Consider the following 22656-nt stretch of genomic DNA (forward strand, 5'->3'; position numbering starts at 1 on the left):
ATACCTATCCAACTAATTAAACAGTGATAAATAACAGTTACAAAGATAGGTTAACTAATTGAAGAAAAAGGTTAACTATTTAATGAAATAGGTTAACTAACTGAAAAAAACTTCACTAATCATGCAATAGGTTAACTAATTGATGAAATAGGTTAACTAATTAATGGAAAAAGTTAACTATTTGCAGTCAAAAGTAAACTAATTATTGAGTTAACTAATTGCAGTCAAAAGTTAACTAATTAATGGAAAAGGTTAACTAATTAGTGGAAAAAGTTAACTAATTAGTGGAAAGATTCTTTTTAAAAAAGGTTAACTAATTACTGAAAAATATTTAACTAATTGCAGTCAAAATTTAACTAAATTATGCAAAAAGTTCACTAAATGTAAAATAAGTTATGATAATTGCAAAATCAATTTTTAAATAGTCATACCTATCCAACTAATTAAATAGTGATAAGTAACAGTTACAAAGATAGGAGTTATACCTATCCAACTCTACAACTTCCCCGCCATCTTCCGTATATTCTAGTTTAACTTTCGACTTCTTTGGCCCCCTTCCAATTTTCCTCTCATCTGCACTCAGCTTTGGACTAGCTGGAATATCTTCAGTCGGCCTTGAACTGCCTTCAACATCTTGACTCGACTTCCCAGCATCGTGATAATCAGATGCTTTGTTTGCATTTTTTGACCTCATTATGTGAACTGAAACTATAAATGAATGTAGTTCAATATATTGCAATGCGCAAATAAAAAGAATGTGTAATGAACCTAAGCAGTATAAATAGCAATAAAAACAAAACAATTTCATTGTGTAACTAATTGCTTTGAATGTTTCACTAACAGGTTAAAATAGTTAACTAATTGGATTATGCAATTAACTAATTGGTCAAAAAAGTGAACTAATTGCTCAAGAAAGTTTGAAATTAAATAAATTAACTAATTCGTTTAATACTTGATTTATGAATGTCAGAATATGACTAATTGCTTTGAAAGAATAACTAATTGGTAAAAATAATTAACTAATTGATTAAAAAACTAACTATTTATCAGCGAACTTTTAATTGAACAAATTGAACAAAAACACCAAAACAAACTTCAAATTATGAACAAATTGAACAAAAAGAAGGAAAAAGGACAAGAAGCTTCAAAAATATTGTCGAAAATGAAGAACAACCAAAAGTATCACAAATCACAATTACAAAACCCTAAATCACAACCAAAAACAGTAAGAAACAAAAACGAACTTCAAATGATAACAAAATTGAACAAAAAGAAGAAAAAATGACAACAAAACTTCAAAAATATTGTCGAAAATGAAGAACAACCGAAATTATCACAAATCACAATTACAAAACCCTAAATCAAAACCAAAAACAGTAAGAAACAAAACGAACATCAAATGATGACAAAATTGAACAAAAAGTAGATGAAAATAGAAAGAACTTACCGAAACTTGAAGTAAATCGGAAAATATCACAATCACACCTTCAAAACCCTAAATCGAACGAAAAAAAAGAGGATAAATCAGTAAGAACTACACACGAACAAAGAAAAACAAGTGAAAATGCAAAAAACTTACAGAAATTGAAGAAATCGAAGAGAAGATCAAAGAGTAGAAGCTTTCTCTCTCCTGAAATGGAAGAACTCGGCGGTTTCTCTCTCTAAAAGTGAACAGTGATTTGAAAATGGGCAAAAACGTGGGAAAGAAAACCTTTTATACTAAACCCGAAAAAATAACCGTTTTCAACCCGATTCGGATTTGACCCGCGTCCTGACCCGCGTCACGACCCGCGCTGCCACGTCACCCGTCTGACGCTGTCAGTCCGTCTTATTCAAATTTTTGTAAAAATAAAACATATCACAATATAGTAATATTTACAACATATGAAAGGAGATAATTAAGTTTTTAAATAGGTTATATTATATTTTATTAAGGAAAAATCGGTCCGGCCAGAACCCCGTCCAAAATCGGGTTTTGGACCGCATACCGGAAATTGATATTTCCCGACCCAAAGACCATATCAATTGCCTTCGGTCCGGTCTGGGTCGGTCCGGACCAATTTTTGCACACTCCTAGAAGCTAAAAAAAAAAACTAATTGTTTAAGGCTTCATTTGGAAGCTAAAATAAAATATATCACAATATAGTAATATTTACAACATATGAAAAGAGATAATTAAGTTTTTAAATAGGTTATATTATATTTTATTAAGGAAAAATCGGTCCGGCCAAAACCCCGAACTGATGGCAAGTCCATGGTGTACTACACAGTGTTTTAAAAAACCAAAAAAAAGATTTATATTGTCAAGAATGGGATTTGAACCCATGCCCTTTCGGACCAGTACCTGAAACTGGTGCCTTAGACCAACTCGGCCATCTTGACATTATGTTATATGTAGCACCAAAATATTAATAATGTCTTGCTTTGAACAAAGAAGTTTAGGCTGAAGTTAACCAGGCTTTTAGCTTGTTACTTCGTTTGGGGCAGGAACGAGGGAGTCCTACGTCGGAACTTTTAGATTCGTAAACGACTTTTATTGGCCTTTAATTTTTGGTTTGGTCAAACGCTAAATTATGTTTGGTAAATCGTTTTAGCAGACAATCGAAAAGATGACTTTTAAGTCAGAATAAAAAATTAGCTTGAAGTAGCTTTTACCTTTTTGGGTTGTGATTTGGGCTTTTGAAGTTGTTAATACAAAGTAATATTTAACAACCAATTTTACCAAATATATTTTCAAACAAATAAAATGCAACCTATATATCCGGTCTAATTGTCAAATTAGTCTGGAACCAATTGGCCAAACAAGGGAAAGGCTAAAATCTAATATACATATATAAAGGAGGTATATTTGCTGAAATATTAGAGCGCCACCCAAGATTACTAATGGTTTCGGTCAATGAAAAATAAGATTTCTAATTTATTTTTGAATTAAAAAAATCGAGTGCCACGTAGATATTTAATTAGGTGTCACGTGGATATTTAAATTAATTAATTAATTACTAATATATACAATTTCATCCAAAATCAAACGTTCTAATAATTAAAAAATAAATCTAAAATGAAATTCATCCAAAATCAAACACTAATCTAAATAAAATTCAATCCAAAATCAAACATTAATCCAATATTAGAGGGCCACGTAAGAAATCTAATGGTTTCAACCAATGAAAAATAAGACTTCAAAATTATTTTTGAATTAAAAAGCCGAATGTCACGTAGATAAATAATTAGGTGCCACGTAAATATTTTTATTAAATAATTATTAATATTGTTTTATATACAATTTCATCCAAAATCAAACACTATAATAATTAAAAAATAAATCTAAAATAAAAAAATTAATTTAATCTAATGTATAAAATATAGTAGTTGATATATCATATATGTAGGAGTTTTATTTTAACGTAACAATTTAATAGAAATTGTGCATCGCACGGGCTAAAGTCTATTACATTCTAATTTAAACCAAATTTACCAATCGGATTGGAATGTTGTTAAAGGGCTCTTTCACAAGGGACCCCCTCGTGGTTCGAAAAAATGCACCAGTTACTCTTATGATTTCATAAATACGCCACACGTTTGATACAAATTACTCATATACATGAGGTCGGTATAAATTCATGTGATTTTTCATGATACCCCGTGATTTAAAAGAATGTATGAATTACCTATTATTTTTTCCAATCGCACCTAGCACCCTTGAGATACATCAAAAGCCATGAATTGTCATTGTTGTTAAATGGACGTTAAGTACCAGCAATGTATGTTTGAACAACGAAATTAAACGACAATAGTCGATTGTTTGACACGATAGTATGTTGTAGCCAGTGGCGGTGCTAGTAAGGGTTTAGTGGGTTCAACTGAACCCTTACTAGCTAAGAAAAATCAGGCAAATTTAATTAAAAAATAAAAAGTTCAAGTGTTATTTAACGCGCTACATGACACAAACAATAAGGCACTGTAGTGGTTTTAGTTTCACTAATTAAAACAAAGGCCAACGGTTAGATTTAGTGGCGGTGCTAGTAAGGGTTCAGTTGAACCAACTGAACCCTTTACTAGCTAAGAAAAATCAGGCAGATTTAATTAAAAAATAAAAACTTCAAGTATTATTAACGCGCTACATGACACAAACAATAAGGCACTGCAGTGGTTTTAGTTTCACTAATACATGATTCGATTCCATGTATTGATTTTTTCGGCTTTTCCTTTTCTTTTCTTTTTTTCTAAAACAACAACTCTTAACATCCCACGACTCTAACTGCTGTTAGACTCTAACAGCCCCCAAAATCCCCAATTCCTAAAATTCTAAAACCCTAACTCTACTCTCCTCTCTTATTGAGAAAGATCTTTTCTTTTTTTTTTTTTCTATTTAAGGATGATGATGTAATAGATGGCTTTCAAAATATGAAAACTCGTCGAGTTCAATTGTAAACTTTTTAACGTTATTGCAATAGAAAATGTGCCCCACGAATTATTAGTTGTAATTTGGATTTTGGATTTTGGATTATGATTTTATTATATGCGCCCGAGGATTCCGAACCCTTAACGAGCAAATCCTGCACCGCCACTGGTTGTAGCATACCATTGTCTATGAAAACTCCAATTATCCTTCATAATTGTAAATTTTCCCATATTTTTTTGTTTTAACCAATTTTGGATTTGAGTATTTTCAGGTAGCTAGGTTGACGAAAAAATTAACCGGCAGAGGAAGAGAGGAGATAGAAAATGGTTTTTTTTTTTTGTGTGTGAAGTTTCTAAAATAGGATTTAGCTACTTTTGGAGTTATGGTGCCATTTCTCAACATAAGGGGACACAATGGTCTTTGAATGGTAACAGGGGTTAACGTTCGTTTAACAACAGTGGAAATTTATGAGATTTTTTTCTCAAGTATACCAGGTGCAATTTGAAAAACAAAGGGTTACCTCATACTCCCTCCGTTCCTAAATGTTGTTCCCGTTTTTATTTTTGGCGTTCCTTTTTGTTGTTCCCTACTGAATCTTTACTATTTTTTGCCATGATTTTTTACCAAATTACCGTAATATTCTCCACTATTTACCAAAAAACCCTAAGATTCAACCCTTTTCCCACCCCCAATTTCCCAACCACCCTTATTTAATTATTTTATCATTCCCCATAACCCCAAACCCATCCCCTTTATACCCCGTCCCTTTCACTCCCTCTCTCATTTCATTTCACAACCTCACCTCTCTGATTTATCTCTCTCTCTCTCTCATTTTACTCTCTCTCTCTCTCTCTCTCTCTCTCTCTCTCTCTCTCTCTCTCTCTCTCTCTCTCTCTCTCTCTCTCTCTCTCTCTCTCTCTCTTCATTTTGTTGCTCTGTTCTTCGGAAACCCTAGAGTTTTTCGCCTCTGTTTTCTGTTTCTCTCTTCTAATCTCTCAGATTTGAAGGATTTTCGACCCATTTTTTTCATATAATCTCATCGGAATAACAATCCGACCAGATCCCCTCTCCTTTTGTCTCCTGTTTTTGTCCCTTATCGGTGTTGCGAGTTGATTTTTCTCGAAAAAATCGAGAGAAAAAAGTAAGAGATCTTTAGGGTTTTCTTGTTATCAATGGGTTCGTCTTCCTCTAGATCTATTGGTCAGTCTTTTTTGGGTACTTCGGGCCAAAGAATTCCTGATCCCAACTGTGATTGGGGATCAAACTGTCATTGTTCCAACAATGAGCATTCATACTCCGGCGAGTATTTGTATAATGGGATGATGGCACAAAAAGAAAATACAAGTACTCGTAACTATCTGAAAGAATGGTTTGAGAAGAGGGAAGTGGATCCAGGGGAGGAGGTTGAGTCAAAATACAACGATCGGAAGCCCACACCCTCATATCTGCGATTTTTCGGGGCTGAAGAAGATGATGAGCTATAAAATTTGATTGTTTTCGATTTTTTTTTCTTTTTTCGTGGGTGAAATGAAAATATTAGGGTTCAAATTCTTTTGCATGTGTTTACTTCGTTGATCTGAAATCTTTGGAACTTTTTTGGGAATTGTTGGATTTAATCGACATTTTTATGTGATTTGTTGGGATTCATTCGCTTATTATGATAGTAAAATAACAAAATCTGATATGGGTTCATGTGCATGTGTAAAATTCTGGAAATTATTTGGGAGTTTTTTGGATTGAATCGGGTTGTATTTGTGATTTGTTTGGTTTATTTCACTGATTTTGATATGAAAATGACAAAATCTGATATTTGTTCATGTGCATGTGTAAAATTCGTTGATCTATAATATTTGGAAATTTTTGGGAATTTTTGGACTCAATCGGGATATTTTTGTGATTTGTTGGGATTAAATCGTTGATCATGATATTAAAATTACAAAATCTGATATGGCTTCATTTGCATGTGTAAAAATCGTTGATCTGATGATATGGGAATTTATTTGGGATTTATTTGGAATTTATTTGGGATTTTATTGATTGAATCCGGATTTTCGTGTGATTTGTTGGGATTAAATCGCTGATCATGATATTAAAATGACGAAATCTGATATGGCTTCATTTGCATGTGTAAAAATCGTCGATCTGATGATATGGGAATTTATTTGGGATTTTATTGGAATTTATTTTGGATATTATTGATTGAATCTGGATTTTGGTGTTATTTGTTGGGATTGATTCGTTGATTATGATATTAAAATGACAACATCTGAAATATGTTCATGTCCATACGCTTTAATCTTTGATCTGAAATTGTTTGTGTTTAATCGAGTACTTTGTTCTGGGTTTTTTGCGTCCCCTGTTTAATATGATGATACTAATCATCTTGTTTGTCCCCTATTGCTTGCAAGGAACCAAATGGGTCTGATTCCTTTGAACTGGTTTATGTTGAAGAGTGTGAAAATGAGAATGGTGTTGCTGATGGGTCTCCCGGGCAATGTTCATCTTCTTATCCTTACTCGAAGAATGTTGATTTGGAAAAAATTCGGCTTCGGCATCTGATGATGCTTAGATAAGTCAGTCTCCTTTTCTTCCTATTAAATTTATTATATATTGGCTAGTTGTGGAGTCATAAGGTGGATGCCAACAAATGTGATATGCTGCTGGCCAGGGGTGTTGTTGTTTGGATGATGATGTTGTGATATTGGTATAAATAAATATGTTTCATTTTTATGATGTTGTGGTATGTTGTCTAGCGGATCATCCTGGTTTTATGGCTAGCATGTTGAATGTCCCCTGTTTTATGGTAACGTATGTTTGTTGGTTAGTTGATCATGTTGGTTAGCTGATAATGTTGCCTTGGTGATTATGAGAGGGCAGAAAGCATATGGGGATGGGTTAGTGAATTTAAGAATAAAACATGAATTGAATCAGTAAAGGCATGAAATGAATTGAATTGTGTGAAATAAATTGAATTAGTAAAGTCCCCTCGTAATGTGTCCTTCTGTTGAACGCTTGATGTCACTGTATGTCCCTTTAGGATAATTGGCTTAGGGTTTGTGTGTATGTCCCTGCGTGGTCTGTGATGAGTCTTTCAATATGCTGTGAAACTATCCATGTTTCATAAACCACAGTGCGCCATTAGCATCCAACCATTGGTTGTTTGAGGCTTTTGTGTGCTAATGGTTTGTGAACATGGTGTGCTTCAGTGAAGCTTGGGGACATCTGAGATCAATATTAACATGATTTGTTTTGGCTTTGCGATCTTTTGCCAGTTTTAATGTGTTAGGAATATATGTTATTCATTCCTTCACATCTAAACTGGCATTAGATTGCTTAGGCAATTGAAGTCTTGTTTAATAAAACTCCCCTTAACTTGATTTGTTTTGGCTTTCGGTCTTTTGCAAGTTTTAATGTGTTAGGAAACAAAACAATTGAATCCTTCACATATAAACTGGCATTAGACCGTGGAGGCAATTCATGTCTTGTTTACTGAGTTTTTAATTGTCCCCTTAAGTTCCTTTGTTGTGTGTCATCGATGATGAGTCTTTTATATGCAAAGAAACAAGTCCAATTAACTACAACCACTCATGCTGCCATTAGTATCAATGATGATGCTTTTGAGGCGCTAAGTGTTTGTAGTTTGAATTTGTTTCAATTATACTTGGGGACATTTTGAGATCAATATTGTTGTTTTGCATGAATGACTTTTAGTCTTTAGGTGGGTCTTCGAAGGGGATTGAGTGATTGTTTACTATCCAATGTGATAGTTAACAATTTCTCAATACCCTTCGGGAGAACCACCATAACATTACAACAATTGTTTATGTTTGATCCATGATGATTCCTATGTCCCCTTATGTGCTTCACATGTATGAATGTGGTGTTGTGGATACTCAATGATGTAATTGTTGATATTATGAGAACTCTGTTTTAATAAATGTCCTTTAACTCCTTCTGTCCAACGGAGTGATTGTCATTTCACATGATCAATAGTGAATATCAATCATTTCATTGGGAAAAAGGATGTTAAAGTTGTGAAAATATTGAAACAAATTGATTAGTGATGTAAATCAACAAATCTGAGATTGAAACCCTACATTACTTTAACTAATCAACTAATATGATATTGTCCCATGTGTGTGAGTCATATATGTCCCACGTGATGAATGACTTGTAGTGAGTCCTATAAGTTGGCATCCATGCACCATTAACAAGATCATTCATTTCATGCCTTGTTGAATCATTTCATGCCTTTCTCATTCATTTCATGCCTTGCTGAATATTGTTTTTTTTATCTGTGATGAGTCATTATTTGCTGAGACTCAAACCCACTCTTTGATTAACATGCATGCACCATTAGCATCATTGATGCCTTTCAGGAGCTAAGTGTTAGTGGATAGGGTTTGTGCCAGTGATGCTCGGGGACATTCTGAGATCGATATGTGATGTTAGTAATGTGGTGTTAGTGATATTCAATGATGTAATTGTTGATAATCTGAGATTTATGTTTCTTAAAATGTCCTCCATTTCCTTTTGCTAAAGGGAATAAATGTCATTTCACATGAGCCAATGTGATCATGTATTCCCTTTGGTAAAAGGATGACAAGGTTGTGATAAATTCAGAAACAAAATGGTCAATGATGTATGTCAACTAAACTGAGATTGAAACCCTATATTCCTATTTTCACATGTGCTTATGTAGTCTTGATTATGTCAACTAAGTTGAGATTGAAACCCCACATGCTTTGATGGTTGTCATGCCATTCTGATTCATTTCATGCCTTCCTGATTTATTTCATGCCAATATATTTCATTTCATGCCATTCTGATTCATTTCTTCCCTTGCTGAATTATTTCTTCCCTTGCTGATTCATTTCATGCCATTCTGATTCATTTATGCTTTCCTGTTTCATTTCATGCCTTTCTGATTAATTTCATGCCAACTGATGTTTCATTTCATGCCAATATGTTTATTTTCATGCCAATATGTTTCATTTCATGCCAATATGTTTCATTTTATGCCTTCCTGATTCATTTTATGCCATATGTTTCATTTCATGCCATCCTGATTCATTTCATGCCAATATGTTTCATTTCATGCCATTCTGATTCAATTCATGCCAATATGTTTCATTTCATGCAATTCTGATTCATTTCATGCCAATATGTTTCATTTCTTCCCTTGCTGAATCATTTCATGCCATTCTGATTCATTTCATGCCTTCTTGTTTCAGTTCATGCCATTCTGATTAATTTCATGCCTTGCTGAATCATTTCATGTCATTCTGAATCATTTCATGCCTTTGTTGAATCATTGCATGCCTTTGCTGATTCATTGCTTACCTTGCTGATTTACTTAATGCCTTGCTGATTCATATAATGCCTTGTTGACTCATATAATGCCTTGCTGATTCATATCATGCCTTCCTGGTTCATGTCATGCCTTCCTGATTCAATTCATGCCTTGCTGAATCATTTCATGTCATGCCTTCCTGTTTCATTTCATGTCATTCTGATTAATTTCATGCCTTGCTCATTCATGATAATGTTGCCTTGATTATTTTGAGAGGGGTGATAGCATATTGGGAAGGGTTAGTGAAATAAAGAATAAAATATGCAAGTAATTGTCTGTCATAACCAAAGATGAAAACAAACTTAACTCAGATTAACAACATGAAATTCATTCATTGAATATTCCAAAAGATATGTTGTTTACAAAATGTTTTGCCTACATGTTATGCTTGCATTCAAGCTTACAAAAGTGACATAATGTTTGTACTTGTCAATTTCAGAACATGTCCCCAAAACGCAAAAAGTTATCTACTTGTTTTCTCGTTGCCTCAATGTTTGCTTTCCATTCATCATACAATTGTATGCATTCATTGACTGCACACCTTGGTGCCTTGACTTGCTCTTGCAGATTGCCTTCATCCTCTAATATCTTTTTCTTGTTGTGTGGAAGTTGGTAGTTATTGTTGCCCTTGTGTTTTAGAATCTCATTCGAAAAAAGTTGTAGTGTCATCCACACATTATACATTCTTAGGATGCAGTTCATTAAAAGAATCAATCACTGCTCCACTCAAGTCTTCCATTGTTTTAGGCATTTTCTTGTGCATAAGTGATTGTATTAACCTGAAAAATCTCAAGCCTGGCCCAATATGTTGCAATCTGGTTTGTTTGTTGCCTGTTGAGTCAACACAAAAGTGAACCAATCTTGTTGGTAGTGTTGTTGCCATTCAGGATCATCTTGCAATATATGTGCCTTTGCATTGTCTTGAATAATGTAGATGACATTTTCCCTTTCATGTGGTGGCCACTTTTATTTGATTGCTGAAATTAACTTGTTGATCATCATGGCCCTTGTTGCTATTTGATTGACAGACTTCACGGGCTTTGTTTCAATTGTCCCCCTTGACTCTGTTTTTTTATGTTCTCTTGGCTGCAATTGCATTTGTGAATGGAAATATGCCTAGTTTGCCATCAAATTCACACTGCCCATCTTCACCCCACCTTGGCCTTGCTACTGCTGCCATGAACATGAACTTTGGTATTTTAGTTCTTGACTTTGCACTTTTGTGTGGATAAGGTTCATTGTTTGCAAGATAAACTCTCTGCTTTTTTTTTTGTCAGATAGAACCATTTCTCATCAGTATGAATGAAGTCATACATGCTGTAATATGTTGGTTCTTGTGGTATAGTGTAATTCATTATCAGTCTAAGTACCCACCTCATCCTTGCCATCTTGCATTCTTCTGAAATGCCTAGATGCAAGGGACTTGAGTGTGGCTTAATAATTTTCCTCTTCACCAACCTCCAAACTGTTATTTGTTCCAAATTGAGCATCTTTGCAAGATCTCTAATGCATGTTATGTCCCCCATGCCTATTGATGCAATACAATCATATGTGACTTGAATCCTTTTCCTGACATAGTTGTGATATTTGCTTTCCAAAATATATGAATCCATTGCTTACTTCTGTCTCTTTGCTATGTTCCATAATTTTCCTATGGTTTTTCTGATGTATCCAAAATGTATCACTGATGCCTTTACTGTCCAATACAAAAGAGTTTCTGAACCTGGAATTTTTCTACTTAGGAAGAACAACAAAATTTCTAGCCTTAATTCATTGTTTATTCTTGGAGTCTTAGGCTTGTGATCATTTGGTGCGTGTGTTGCTGTTTGATGATGTTGAGATGATGCATTTTCTTCTGGTGGTGGGATGTTCAAATAAAAAAGAAATGGTACCTCTTGAATGTTGGTACCAACTGTTGTGTCATTTTGATGTTGTCCAATTCCACCTTCAGCTGGTACATGTTGTACATCTTCATTGAGGTTTGGTACATGCTCAAAGTCCCCATATTCATGAGCATCTTGTACCCCTTCAGCAACTTGTACCAAGTCAGCAACATCTTCATCACCCTCTGAGTCAGAATCAGAGTTAATGCCATCTCCGTCATCATCATAAATTCCGAGGAAATCGTCATCCTCTTGATCTGAAGCTATTTAAGTCCCCTGTTTTTTGTTATTTATTGCTGAATTGAGGCAGAGATTTTGTTGTTTCCCCTGTATTCATTGAACTTTAAGCGAGGCAGAATTTGGTTGTTTTTTTGTGGGGAAAGTGACCCTACTTATAAAGGGAATTCACTTTTCACACCCCTCAAAATTTTGGAGGGAAAAATTTGTGTAATGTTTCCTTTTTTTTTGGGAAACTTTTGGAGGGAAAATAGAAAGTGTTGTGATTTGGGCAAATTTTCACCAAAAAAACCGTGAAACATGTTAAACTTATTGCTGATTGGTCCATGTAAGAATCAGATGGGTCAACTTGCCCCATGTGCATCAGAATTTTTCTGATTTTTGGAATACTTTAATAAAATATCTTCCCTTTTCTCTATTTCTTTAATATTTTCTCTCTTCTTACTTTATTTTTTTAATATACAATCTCTTACACCAAATCATTACTCTAACGCCCAATCATTATTCATATTCTAATACAAACCAAGATTCCAGTTTTCTTAAAAACCACCCAATATTTTTTAGGGGAACAACAAAAAGGAACAAAGGGTGTACATTTTTTAAAACCACAGGGGTACCTAATAAAAAAAATCCCAAAATCCATTCATGCTCATAAAGTACAATATTCACCTAAATTCCACCAATCAAGGAAGCAGGGAATTAAAACATTTAGGCTCTGTTTTGTCCAACTTATTTTGAATTATTTTACAGTTTAGATAATATAAATTTCGGAAAAATAAGTTCTTTTTATACAATTTCATATACCAATAAGTTTATTTCATAATCAGAAAAGTTCAGATAAAATTCAGTTAAATTCAGACAAAATAGGTGGTCGTTAAAAATATGTTCAAAAAGTTAATGTATCCTTCATATCGAACTGATCAACCTCATTATTCAAAATTTTATGGGGGCGGTTGGTACGTGAGAATGGGAATTTGGGGAATAGAGTGTGAGATTGGGAAGAGAATTGTGAGTGGAAATCCTTGATATTTTCCCCAATTGACTTGTTTGGATAGTGATGAGAAATAGATTGGGACAATAGTAAAAAATTACTCAAATACCCTTATAATATACTACTCGGTACCTCCGTTTCACAATACACGAATCATTTCTCATTTCTCATTTCTCATTTGGACATTATTCATCAATCAACTTTGACAATCTTTCTTTCACCATTATGTAAGAAAAACCATAGTTAAGTAATCTTGTTACCTTCGTATCAATGCGAGGTTTTCAAATATCAACTATTTATAATTTTTATTTATACGCATTTAATGTCTAAAAAAACATGTTAGAATACGTGAAATGTATTGTGGAACAAAGGTAGTAGCTCATTTTTCTTACTCCCTCTGTCCCTAAAATCAAATAAAGTGCTAACTGCTAACGCCCTCTGTCCCTAAAATCAAATAAAGTGCTAACTGCTAATGCTATGGCTTGAGTTAGAGGCTTAGAGGCTTAAGAGACGGATAACTCCTCGCACCAAGAAGGAATACATAAGAGAGAAAAAAGCAATTATGAATTTGTTAGACCAATTTTGATGCAACCATGGAATTTGAGATGAAAAAGAATCCAGCGATAAAAATATGAGACGATGACGAACAAGCACAGGACAGAGGCAGGGACATGGAAGTAGGAAGCATCCACAAGCAGTTCAAATGAAGGTATCGTGGTTATATTCTATGGAAATTGTTTTGTTAGCAGAAGGAAAGTAAATGATATCACTTATCAGTCAGTCATTTAACTCATTACTGATATTTGTGAGAAAAGCAGCCAGGGTAGGCGTTAATGAGCGCTCCACAAGTGATACACCATAGCTCGGACACCATATCCGGTATGGAAATCTGGTGCCAGTATACCTGCATATGCTTTGAAGAATCCTTCCCACTAATATACAACCGAGCAATACTGCAGAATCATGTAGGATATACGTATGAAAACAGAATTAACACATTTTCTTTTGAATTGAAGATAACACAAAACGTCCAGTTGCAGACCAGAGTCTTCAATGTATAGTATCATGTTGATGGTTCTTAAACAGTTAAGATTGCATAAGCTAAGGTTACAAGCCTACATGAGCAGACAAATAAGAGTATATTCTGCAAAAACATACTCCATCAGGGTATATATACAATACACAGTAAGCTCATACAGTGGGTTTACGTTCAAAACCTGATCCAGGGTCCTCATTTGAAGGATTAACATTAAGGGCAGTCACCATAGCATCTGACGGCCCACGCCGACAACGCTGCAACATCTCATCCACGATTTCACTGTTGCCTGAAAATAGAGCTTCCACACACCCATCTCTCCTATTTCTCACCCATCCCTTTAAACCCAATTGTCTTGCGTTGTCAATCGTCCAGTTCCTGTAGAACACCCCTTGAACTCTACCTTTTATCATACATCTTATCTGCCCACAACAAAGATGAAAGATCAAACATGAAAAATGAAACATCCCAAATCTCAATTTATGCCAAAATCATTTTCAATCTTATCCTATCAATTCTAACACTAATGTTTCATCCAAACATAAATTTCCTCATTTAGCAGTCTAATCAATCACAAATTCACAAGTATACCTTTTTTTCATCAACCCACCAAAATTTCCGAAAACCCCATCAAATAGAGAGACCAATTGTTAACCAATTCATCTCAAACATAACCCAAAAAGAACAAAAATCAAAACCCAGAAAATAACACCAACACAAATCAAACTTTCACAAAGACCGACCAATTAAGCAACAAATTACTCAAAAAGAAAAACTGAGAATTAAACCGAAACAAATTTTCAGTAATCATTCTCACCGTTTTGGTGGTATCTTGATTGATTGTTGCCCCATGTTCATCGTTCTGAGACATCACCGAAAACCGAAGAGAAGGTACACAAGATCGGCGCAAATGAAGCAAAGAACGAAAAGGAAGTTGCGTAGCTAAAATACTAGTGAATCTTGTAGCATTTACATAATTGACATTATAATTAAGTTTATTTATACAATTGTTACCGAAAATTTTGAGATTTTGATTTAGTTGGGCGTAAAGAATTTGATTCAGATTCCCTGAGTGTGGTTGTGGACGTGGTATTGGTAATGTAAATGCTTTTGCCATTGATTTGTCACCAAAGGTATTGATAGGATGGTTATTTATTTGGTGCGATTTATTATTGGGGGAGGTGTCTCCAACTCTCGAAAAATCAAGAAAGATTGCGATTTTAATTTTGGAAAATTGGTAAAATACTCCCTCCGTCCCGAAATACTTGACCTGTTTTCCTTATCGGGTCGTCCCTTAATACTTGACCTGTTTCTAAAAATGAAAATATTCTAACAATATTATATTATTTCTCACTTCACTCCTATTAACCCACCTACCCCCTACTCCATACAAAAAAGAATTAAAAATTCAACCCCTACTCTCCCCCCAACCCCACCTCTTAACCCACCTCCCACTAACTACATTAAAATAATACCCCACTATCAACTACTACCTATTAAATTAAATAAGTCAATTCAAGTCCCTTAAACTCTGTGCCGGTCAAACCGGGTCGGGTATTTCGGGACGGAAGGAGTACTATCTTAATATTTGGACTTTTGTGAATTATTACCTTAAATCTCTTCATTTGTTGGCCCATTCCAACGACTTCATTCCATTTCTCTTTTCTCTTTTCTCTTTCTCAATCTCGGTTCTCTCTTTCTCTTTCTTAATCTCTATCCTCTTGTTCCACCTCAACGACTTTATTCCAACGAATATATTTTGGTCATTTTTTTTTTTTTTGTAATTATAAAATACTCCATATCTGTGGATGTCAACTAGCTTAGGTTCTGTTTTGTTCGACTTATTTTGACTTATTTCAGACAAATAAGTTTGGATAAGTTCAGATAAGTTAAGTTAAGCTAAGTTAAGTTCAGATAAGTTAAGTTAAGCTAAGTTAAGTTCAAATAAGTTTAGTTAACTTCAGAAAAAATAAGTTTTTAATTTTCAGACATTTTTACACAAAACTAAGTTTATTTTAGACAAGTATTTTTCAGATAAAATAAGTTCGGATAAGTTCAGATAATATAAGTTTAGATAAGTTCAAATAATATAAGTTAAGACAAAGGCTGCTTTTGGTACTCAGCGGTTTGAGCTAAAACTAGAGGATTCAGCCAAGTTAGAGGATTTGACCATTGAAATCCGCTGATTGCATCTGTTTGGTAAGTAGCGTTTTTGGTTAGTTGATTCGCCCAAATCCCCTAAATTGGAGACGCTTCTCATCCCAGCGTTTAGCAAATAGAGGCTCCAATATTTGTTGCTAATTACATATATGCCCAACACTAAAAAAAAAACAGCCCAATTTCCCAATTCCCTCAAGGAAATACTAGTTAATTTCCCTCAAAAATACTTCGTATGCGAAATTGATTTCTCTTAAAAAACACACATACCAGATTAATAATTTCCCTAAATAAGACGAGTACCAAATTTCTCATTGTCAGGCATCTCCAATTCCCACACGAAATGGGAAAAACTCAGTATAAAAATTATTACAATTAAAATTGATAACTCAAATGATTAGATAAACTGTTGGGGAAAAAAGTAACCAACGTAATATTGCTTCATCTACCTCAGCTCTATGTTGCATGTTGATTCAATTCATGATCGGTCATATGGAGGAGGACCAGGATGACAATGGCAGATGGAGGAACTAGAGAGCTAAAAGGAACTTTTTGAAGAAAATGAGAAAACAAATAAACAATAAAAGGGGGTCTGGTAGTTTGTGTGAAGAGTGAACTTGACTAGGAATATGGGCTTAGGAATGAGGGTTATCATTTTTTTAATTTTCCTTTTTGCATTGTTAATTTGTAATAATAGTGATATTAATGTTCCAAAAAAATTGGTGTATGTGTCTCGTAGAGGTTGTGCATCAGTGCATGTGGATCTTAAGGATTTATTTTTATTTATTTGTTAAGACTTATAGTATTTTCACATCTTATTAACAGGAAAATGTTAAACAAATAAGAAACTAATATACAAGTATATTATTCTTATTCATGAAAAATGATTAATCTATTTATTAGTCATTTTACACAATCAAACAGCTATTGCAATCCGTTATTTACCAAACACTTTTATGCAATCAGCTAATACAATCAGTTAGTCAAACAAGCTAATACGAAACCGCTAGTTAAATCAGTTAATATAATCCGCTACAGCTAACCGCTAACCGCTAATTGCCAAACAGGGCCAAAATAAGTTGAATAGAACGAAGCTTTAATTGATAATGTTTTGAAGGGGTGGTACCCAAGATCTAAGATTGAATCTTGTCCACACCATTTGTCGCATTGCACTTGTGCCTCTTTCTACACCAAAAAAATACTCCATAACTATGTTACATAGTAATTCATAAACATAAAATATTTACACAATTAAATAGCCAGCAACTTTTAACAGCAAGCTAAGTGTTACCATACACATTTATATAAACAATTATTCAAATTCAGATGCGGATCCATGACTTTACAAATGGGGGTCCAAAAAAAAATTATGATTCGCTTTATAATTTCTCGTATTTGCTCATTTTAGGGAGTTAAAGTTGAAAGGTGAGTAGTTAAAGTATTATAAACACTATAATAAAATATGTGGAAGATTTAGGAACTTTAATTTTTGGGTTTCATAACATTTAAACTCAATACCTAATCCAAATTACAGGGTCAACTTGGCGCGATTTCGAATAAAATGAAAAAAAATATAAGTGTACACAACAAGTTTTCATACTTTGAAGGAGATTTTTTATTACAATTGTCGCTGAACAAATTGCACACAACGACACTAATGAAAATAATAGGAACATCATTTTCAATGTATGGGGCATTATTTGTAATTATATAAATAGGCCTCTTGAACGTTCAAATAAACATGCAAATGTAAGTGTATAAAAATGGAGTATAAAATACATTACTTACATTATATCTTATGCCAATTACAAAATCATTTTGAAGAAAAAAATAATGCTACTAATATTTTATATATTTGTAAAAGCAAAATTATGAATCGTTATAGAAACAACAAAATAATAAATGAATAAATAAAAGTGATGAAAAAAAACGACCAACAAAGGGTGGGGTGGACATGAAAAATTTAGAGGATAAAAAAAGGATAAGTAAAAGGCAAACAAAAGAAAAAAAAATACTTGTTCCGTTCCTTAAATGTCGCACCATTTGGTTTTTTACACTATTCACACTAACAGAAGACGTAAATATATTCAATATCCTCTTTTTGGGATTCGAACCTAGGTATCCGATGCTCATATGCAACATACTCCCTTCGTTTCTTTTTGTTCTTTACGTTTCCCTTTTTGGTTGTTTCGAAATGTTCTTTACATTTTCTTTTATATTATCACATAAATTTTTTAATATTCTATCAAATTTTGTGTCCAATATATGATTATTTTAACCAATTAAATTCGTTGGGTCATTTAAATTTTCACACTTTTCCATTATTAAAATCTTCTCATTTTCCCAATATTAGAATTTTAATAAAAGTGAAAATATTATAAATAAATGTAATTTATCTTGTTTAAATAAAAAAAAAATATAGAAGAATATCAATGTACATTAATAGTCGTTAATAAACGTGTAAAAAATCAAACGTAAAGATAAAAAAGAAACGGATGAAGTAGTAATCAAGCAACCAATAAGCTACAAGTACATTTCATTGTGTTTATTATAATTTAACTACTGATATATTTAATATTCAAGTGCAATTAATTACCTCAGTATCAGCTTAACAATTTTTTATTTTTTAAATAATGGGGTCCCCTTGAACCCCCTCCAAGACCCCCCCTCAAGGACCATATAGGTCCGCCCATGATCAAATTCACAACCAAATCTTATAAACAAAAAGATAATCAGCTAACTACTAATGCAAACAATGGACCATTAAACGTTAAACTCTTGTTGCTAAATAGGGGTACATGGTATAGGAGCTTTATAAAATGAGCGGTTTTAACCAAATAAGCTCTTCAAATCAACAATGGAAACAGCTTGTTTAGTGGTAAAATCCGCTAACTTACATCACAAATCACCACAATCAAGAACAATAATCCTAATCCCATTCTCTCTAAGCGAATTAACAATTGCCCAAACAATTTTAGCATTAGCAGACATATCTAGGACCCCCCTTTTCTGAACCAATTTATATACATTGGCGTAGATTCCATGCTCCAAACCTTGGTGTTGGCGGTTGAGTGCCTCCAATTTGAGCCGCCGTGACAGGACTTCGCCGACCACCACTGCAGCCTGAGGGTTCTTAGTGGTGCGCCCAAGCTCGAAAGCTTTTTTGAGAGCATGCTCTATTGTCGACACTTGTGCCACTAAGCTACCGTTACTTTTGTCCATCACATTTGCTGTTATGTACTTGATCGATATGTGTAGCTGTAACTCGTATGCCGCCTTTCGAACTGCTGCCGTTGTCATGGTCAGTGTAACGGACTGCCGAGCCACCGTATATGGCGGAGCTTTTGGAGAGAGAAAGGGGGGGAATGATAATGGTGGGCTTTTGGGTGTTATGATAATGGTGGGCTTTTGGGTGTTATGAATTGTAATTAAATAACAAATTTATATGGGCTTGCGGATTTAATGTTTTTTCGAAGATAGGTCATACACTCATAAAGTCATCATTCATCCCTTCTAAATTGTTTCATCATTTTAATTTTTACATTCGCCGGGCAAAACACACTTACCTTGTGGGTAAGACTAGTGGATATACCCTGGTTTCTGATTTGCTTTTATATAGCCCCACTGCCATGTCATCACCAAATTTTCAACTGAATTTTAAAGTCAAATATAAATTTGAATTTGAAAATAATATTGATTAATTTTTTTTTTCCTCATGTCGATGATTCCAAAGAGAGGGTCAGGAGAAACAAATTCTAGAAGAGTAGAGACTGAAGGAGAAAGGTTGTAGAGAGAGAAGCCACCTACACCACTACCTCGTCAACGAACCCCAACCGCCACCACTAGTCACGCCATACGAATCGGCCAAAACCACCCAACAAATCTAACCCTGACACTGACAGGCTTCAGTCGTATCACCTTATCAAAAATAAACCTAAGTCCACTAGCTAGGTAGCAAGGGAAGTCAGGATCGAATCCATAGGGAAACAGTGTTCTTTCTACTATTAATTAACTAATCTAGACTGCCGGTAACAAAAGGTTTGGATTGGTTTATATGTTAAGCTAAGGCAATAATCAAAATGGAATATAACAATATTAAGGGAATCTAGGGCAGCGGTTCACCACAAATGCAGACCAGGATTGGGCAAGGGACAATAACAATCAATTAACAATCATAACTAGGAAAACATGCATCTCTCGAATCTTATGAATTCCTTAGGATAAAACAACTAGCAGGCTCTCGCTATGTACTAGAAATAATTCCTATCTAATAGCCACAGATCAAAAACATCAGATTTATACCTCTCGGCGCATAATCTAAGGTTAATCAAACTCAAATCAAATTAGTCCGGCCTAACAGAATTGACGAGCAATAATAATAAGCTATAGAAATTACAATTAATTAATCAACTAATCATGTCCACAATTAATCCCAATCATGCATTTATGGATCCCCTAAACCCTAGAAATTAAACTACTCACTCATGATAACAAATAACAAAGCAATTAATATAATGGAAAACATGATCAAAAGCGATTAATAAAGTGAAATAGAAATCAATACTTAAATGAAGAACGAAAGGATGAACGAAAAATTAAAGCTTTGATTGAAATTAAAACTAAGTGTTTGGAACAATTTAGAGAGAAAAAACTAAAATAAAACTAAGTAACAATGCTAGAATAATAGATGTCTCCTACAAGTAAAAGGGCTAGTATTTATAGTTCGCCCAAAATACAAGCCAAAAACCGGAAATAAAACTCGCGAAATACGCTAGAGGTTGGCGTCGCCCGATCGGGCGATGTGCTCGATAGTCGGCCTGATCGGGCCGAATTCCGCCCGATCGGGCGGTTTGCGAAAGGCTCACAGAATACCTAGATGACCGCCCGACCCGGACCGGGGAAGCCCGCCCGATCAGGCGCGCAGCGATGACTTCAAATCTCTTTCATTTTGCCCGGTCTTCGCATTTCGCCCTTAGCTCAAAAGGCGATTTGCAAAAGTGATGATCCTTCGCCCATATCACCGAGTCTAACTCCCGAATCTAAGGCTCCCGAAAGTTGACGATAATGGTCCCGAACTTCCTCGGGTTCATGTAGAGGCCTAAATCATCATGAAACGGGTCTAAAAAGACCAATTTCTCACTAATCAATCCTAAAACTCAAGGCATACTCAATAACACATATTAGTACTAAAACCGGCTCCTAAGAGCTCATTTGACGCATAAGAGTACTAAGGGACGGGGGTAAAACTCTATTTAAAACACACATATCAGACACCAACTCTGTCACGCGGTACGGATACGTATTCAAATGGTCGAATTAGTCCATGAAAACTCCAGATCTGGAGTTTTGACGGTCGAATTTCACCATAAAATCCGGTGTTGGGCGGGCAACATTAATAAGTGATTTGGTATGTTTTATTTCATTAATATCTTTTTACGAATTAATTTGGGGTTTTGGGTATGTTGTTGATTGATACGGAGTAGCATGTGGATTTGAATATCGATTTTTTTTTCTGAAACCGTTACTCAGTATATGAATTCAATTTCTAAGGTTAAAAGTTCAATTATTGATTAATTAATCGGTTATTCAGACATAATATTTCACCATGGTCAACTGACACTCTATTGTATTCAAATGTCAAATGCAGTTGGAAAAGAGATTGTCGGGTATGTCGATTTGTGCTTAGCCTGCATCATAAAGCTCACTCATAAATGCACTAGTGTTTAAGGCTTTCTAGTTTTCCATGTTGTTGGTGGTGGACTGGTGGTACTGGTATACAAAAACACCATGTGCTGCTTGAAGGAAATAATGCCCTTGGTCCAAGTATGCATTCAATGTTAAGTCTAATAAATGCGGTTCAGTATTAATTAACAAGTTAATAATTCAGTGAGATCAAGTGAGCTGAATGCCTAGCTAGAGGCCGCTTCAGTTCAAGTGGAATTAATGATATTAATCCACAGCTTACTCTTGACTGAACCCGTAGGGTCACACAAATAGTACGTTAACGGATCAAGTATTTAATGGCATTAAATACTCCATCTATGGATATTCGGAATCGACGGATCTTGGTTTCAGTGGGAGCTGAGATCGTCACAGGCAAGAAATGAATACTCCGGAAACGATGATATTGCCGGAAACGAAAATATGGATCGTATCGGAAATATAAATATTATCCAAGTCGTAGATGTTGCCGGAAACGGAAACATGGTACGTATCGGAAAATATTATCGGAAATGGAAATATTGCCGGAATCGGAAATATTGCCGGAAACGGAAATATTGTCAGAAACGGAAATATTATCGGAATCGGAAAATAATTCCGGAAACGGAAATATTAAATATTTGTTCGAAACGGAAATTAATTCCGGAATCGGAAATATTAAATATTGTTCGTATCGGAAATAAATTCCGGAATCGGGAATTTAATCGAAAGCGTATCGTACAAATTAGCATCGGACGAGGCTCGCTAGACGAAGACCCAGCACGAAGCCAGGCCATCGCCCAGCAAGCCACACGCATCACCAACACACGCCAAAGCCTCGACCAGGCCCAGCGCAAGCCAGGCCCAGCCGAAGCAATGGGCGCGCGCGGACAGAAG

The 22656-nt window shown here is 34.7% G+C and overlaps 2 protein-coding genes, 1 long non-coding RNA gene and 1 other non-coding gene across 4 annotated transcripts; all 4 read right to left on the reverse strand.

Annotated features, from left to right (window-relative positions):
• Positions 1–545: 545 nt before the first annotated feature.
• LOC130460666 (uncharacterized) lies at positions 546–1711 on the reverse strand. Its single transcript, XR_008920614.1, has 3 exons — positions 1580–1711; positions 1448–1495; positions 546–708 (listed from the first exon to the last, which is right to left on the reverse strand). It is a non-coding gene; the product is annotated as an uncharacterized lncRNA (long non-coding RNA).
• Positions 1712–2301: 590 nt separating this feature from the next.
• On the reverse strand, positions 2302–2382 carry TRNAL-CAG (transfer RNA leucine (anticodon CAG)). The gene has a single exon. It is a non-coding gene; the product is annotated as a tRNA-Leu (tRNA).
• Positions 2383–13843: 11461 nt separating this feature from the next.
• LOC110786949 (uncharacterized) lies at positions 13844–15086 on the reverse strand. The gene is made up of 2 exons (XM_021991534.2): positions 14720–15086; positions 13844–14324 (listed from the first exon to the last, which is right to left on the reverse strand). The coding sequence occupies exons 1-2, from the start codon at positions 15017–15019 to the stop codon at positions 14058–14060; spliced, it is 567 nt and encodes a 188-aa protein (XP_021847226.1). The 5' UTR covers positions 15020–15086; the 3' UTR covers positions 13844–14057.
• A 3871-nt stretch (positions 15087–18957) lies between these two features.
• LOC110786953 (uncharacterized) lies at positions 18958–19359 on the reverse strand. Its single transcript, XM_021991538.2, has one exon. It carries the CDS (start codon positions 19357–19359, stop codon positions 18958–18960), a length of 402 nt encoding a protein of 133 aa, XP_021847230.2.
• Positions 19360–22656: the final 3297 nt, after the last annotated feature.

Source organism: Spinacia oleracea, chromosome 5, assembly GCF_020520425.1.
Source record: "Spinacia oleracea cultivar Varoflay chromosome 5, BTI_SOV_V1, whole genome shotgun sequence".
NCBI classification, from domain to species: Eukaryota; Viridiplantae; Streptophyta; class Magnoliopsida; order Caryophyllales; family Amaranthaceae; genus Spinacia; species Spinacia oleracea.

Excerpts from the sequence above, each read along its gene's own strand:
- LOC110786949 (XM_021991534.2), bottom strand. The coding sequence starts at position 15,019 with ATGGCAAAAGCATTTACATTACCAATACCACGTCCACAACCACACTCA. Across the intron at positions 14,325-14,719 it reads ATCAAGATACCACCAAAACG|ATAAGATGTATGATAAAAGG; the intron begins GTGAGAATGATT and ends TGTTGTGGGCAG.
- LOC110786953 (XM_021991538.2), bottom strand. The coding sequence starts at position 19,359 with ATGACAACGGCAGCAGTTCGAAAGGCGGCATACGAGTTACAGCTACAC.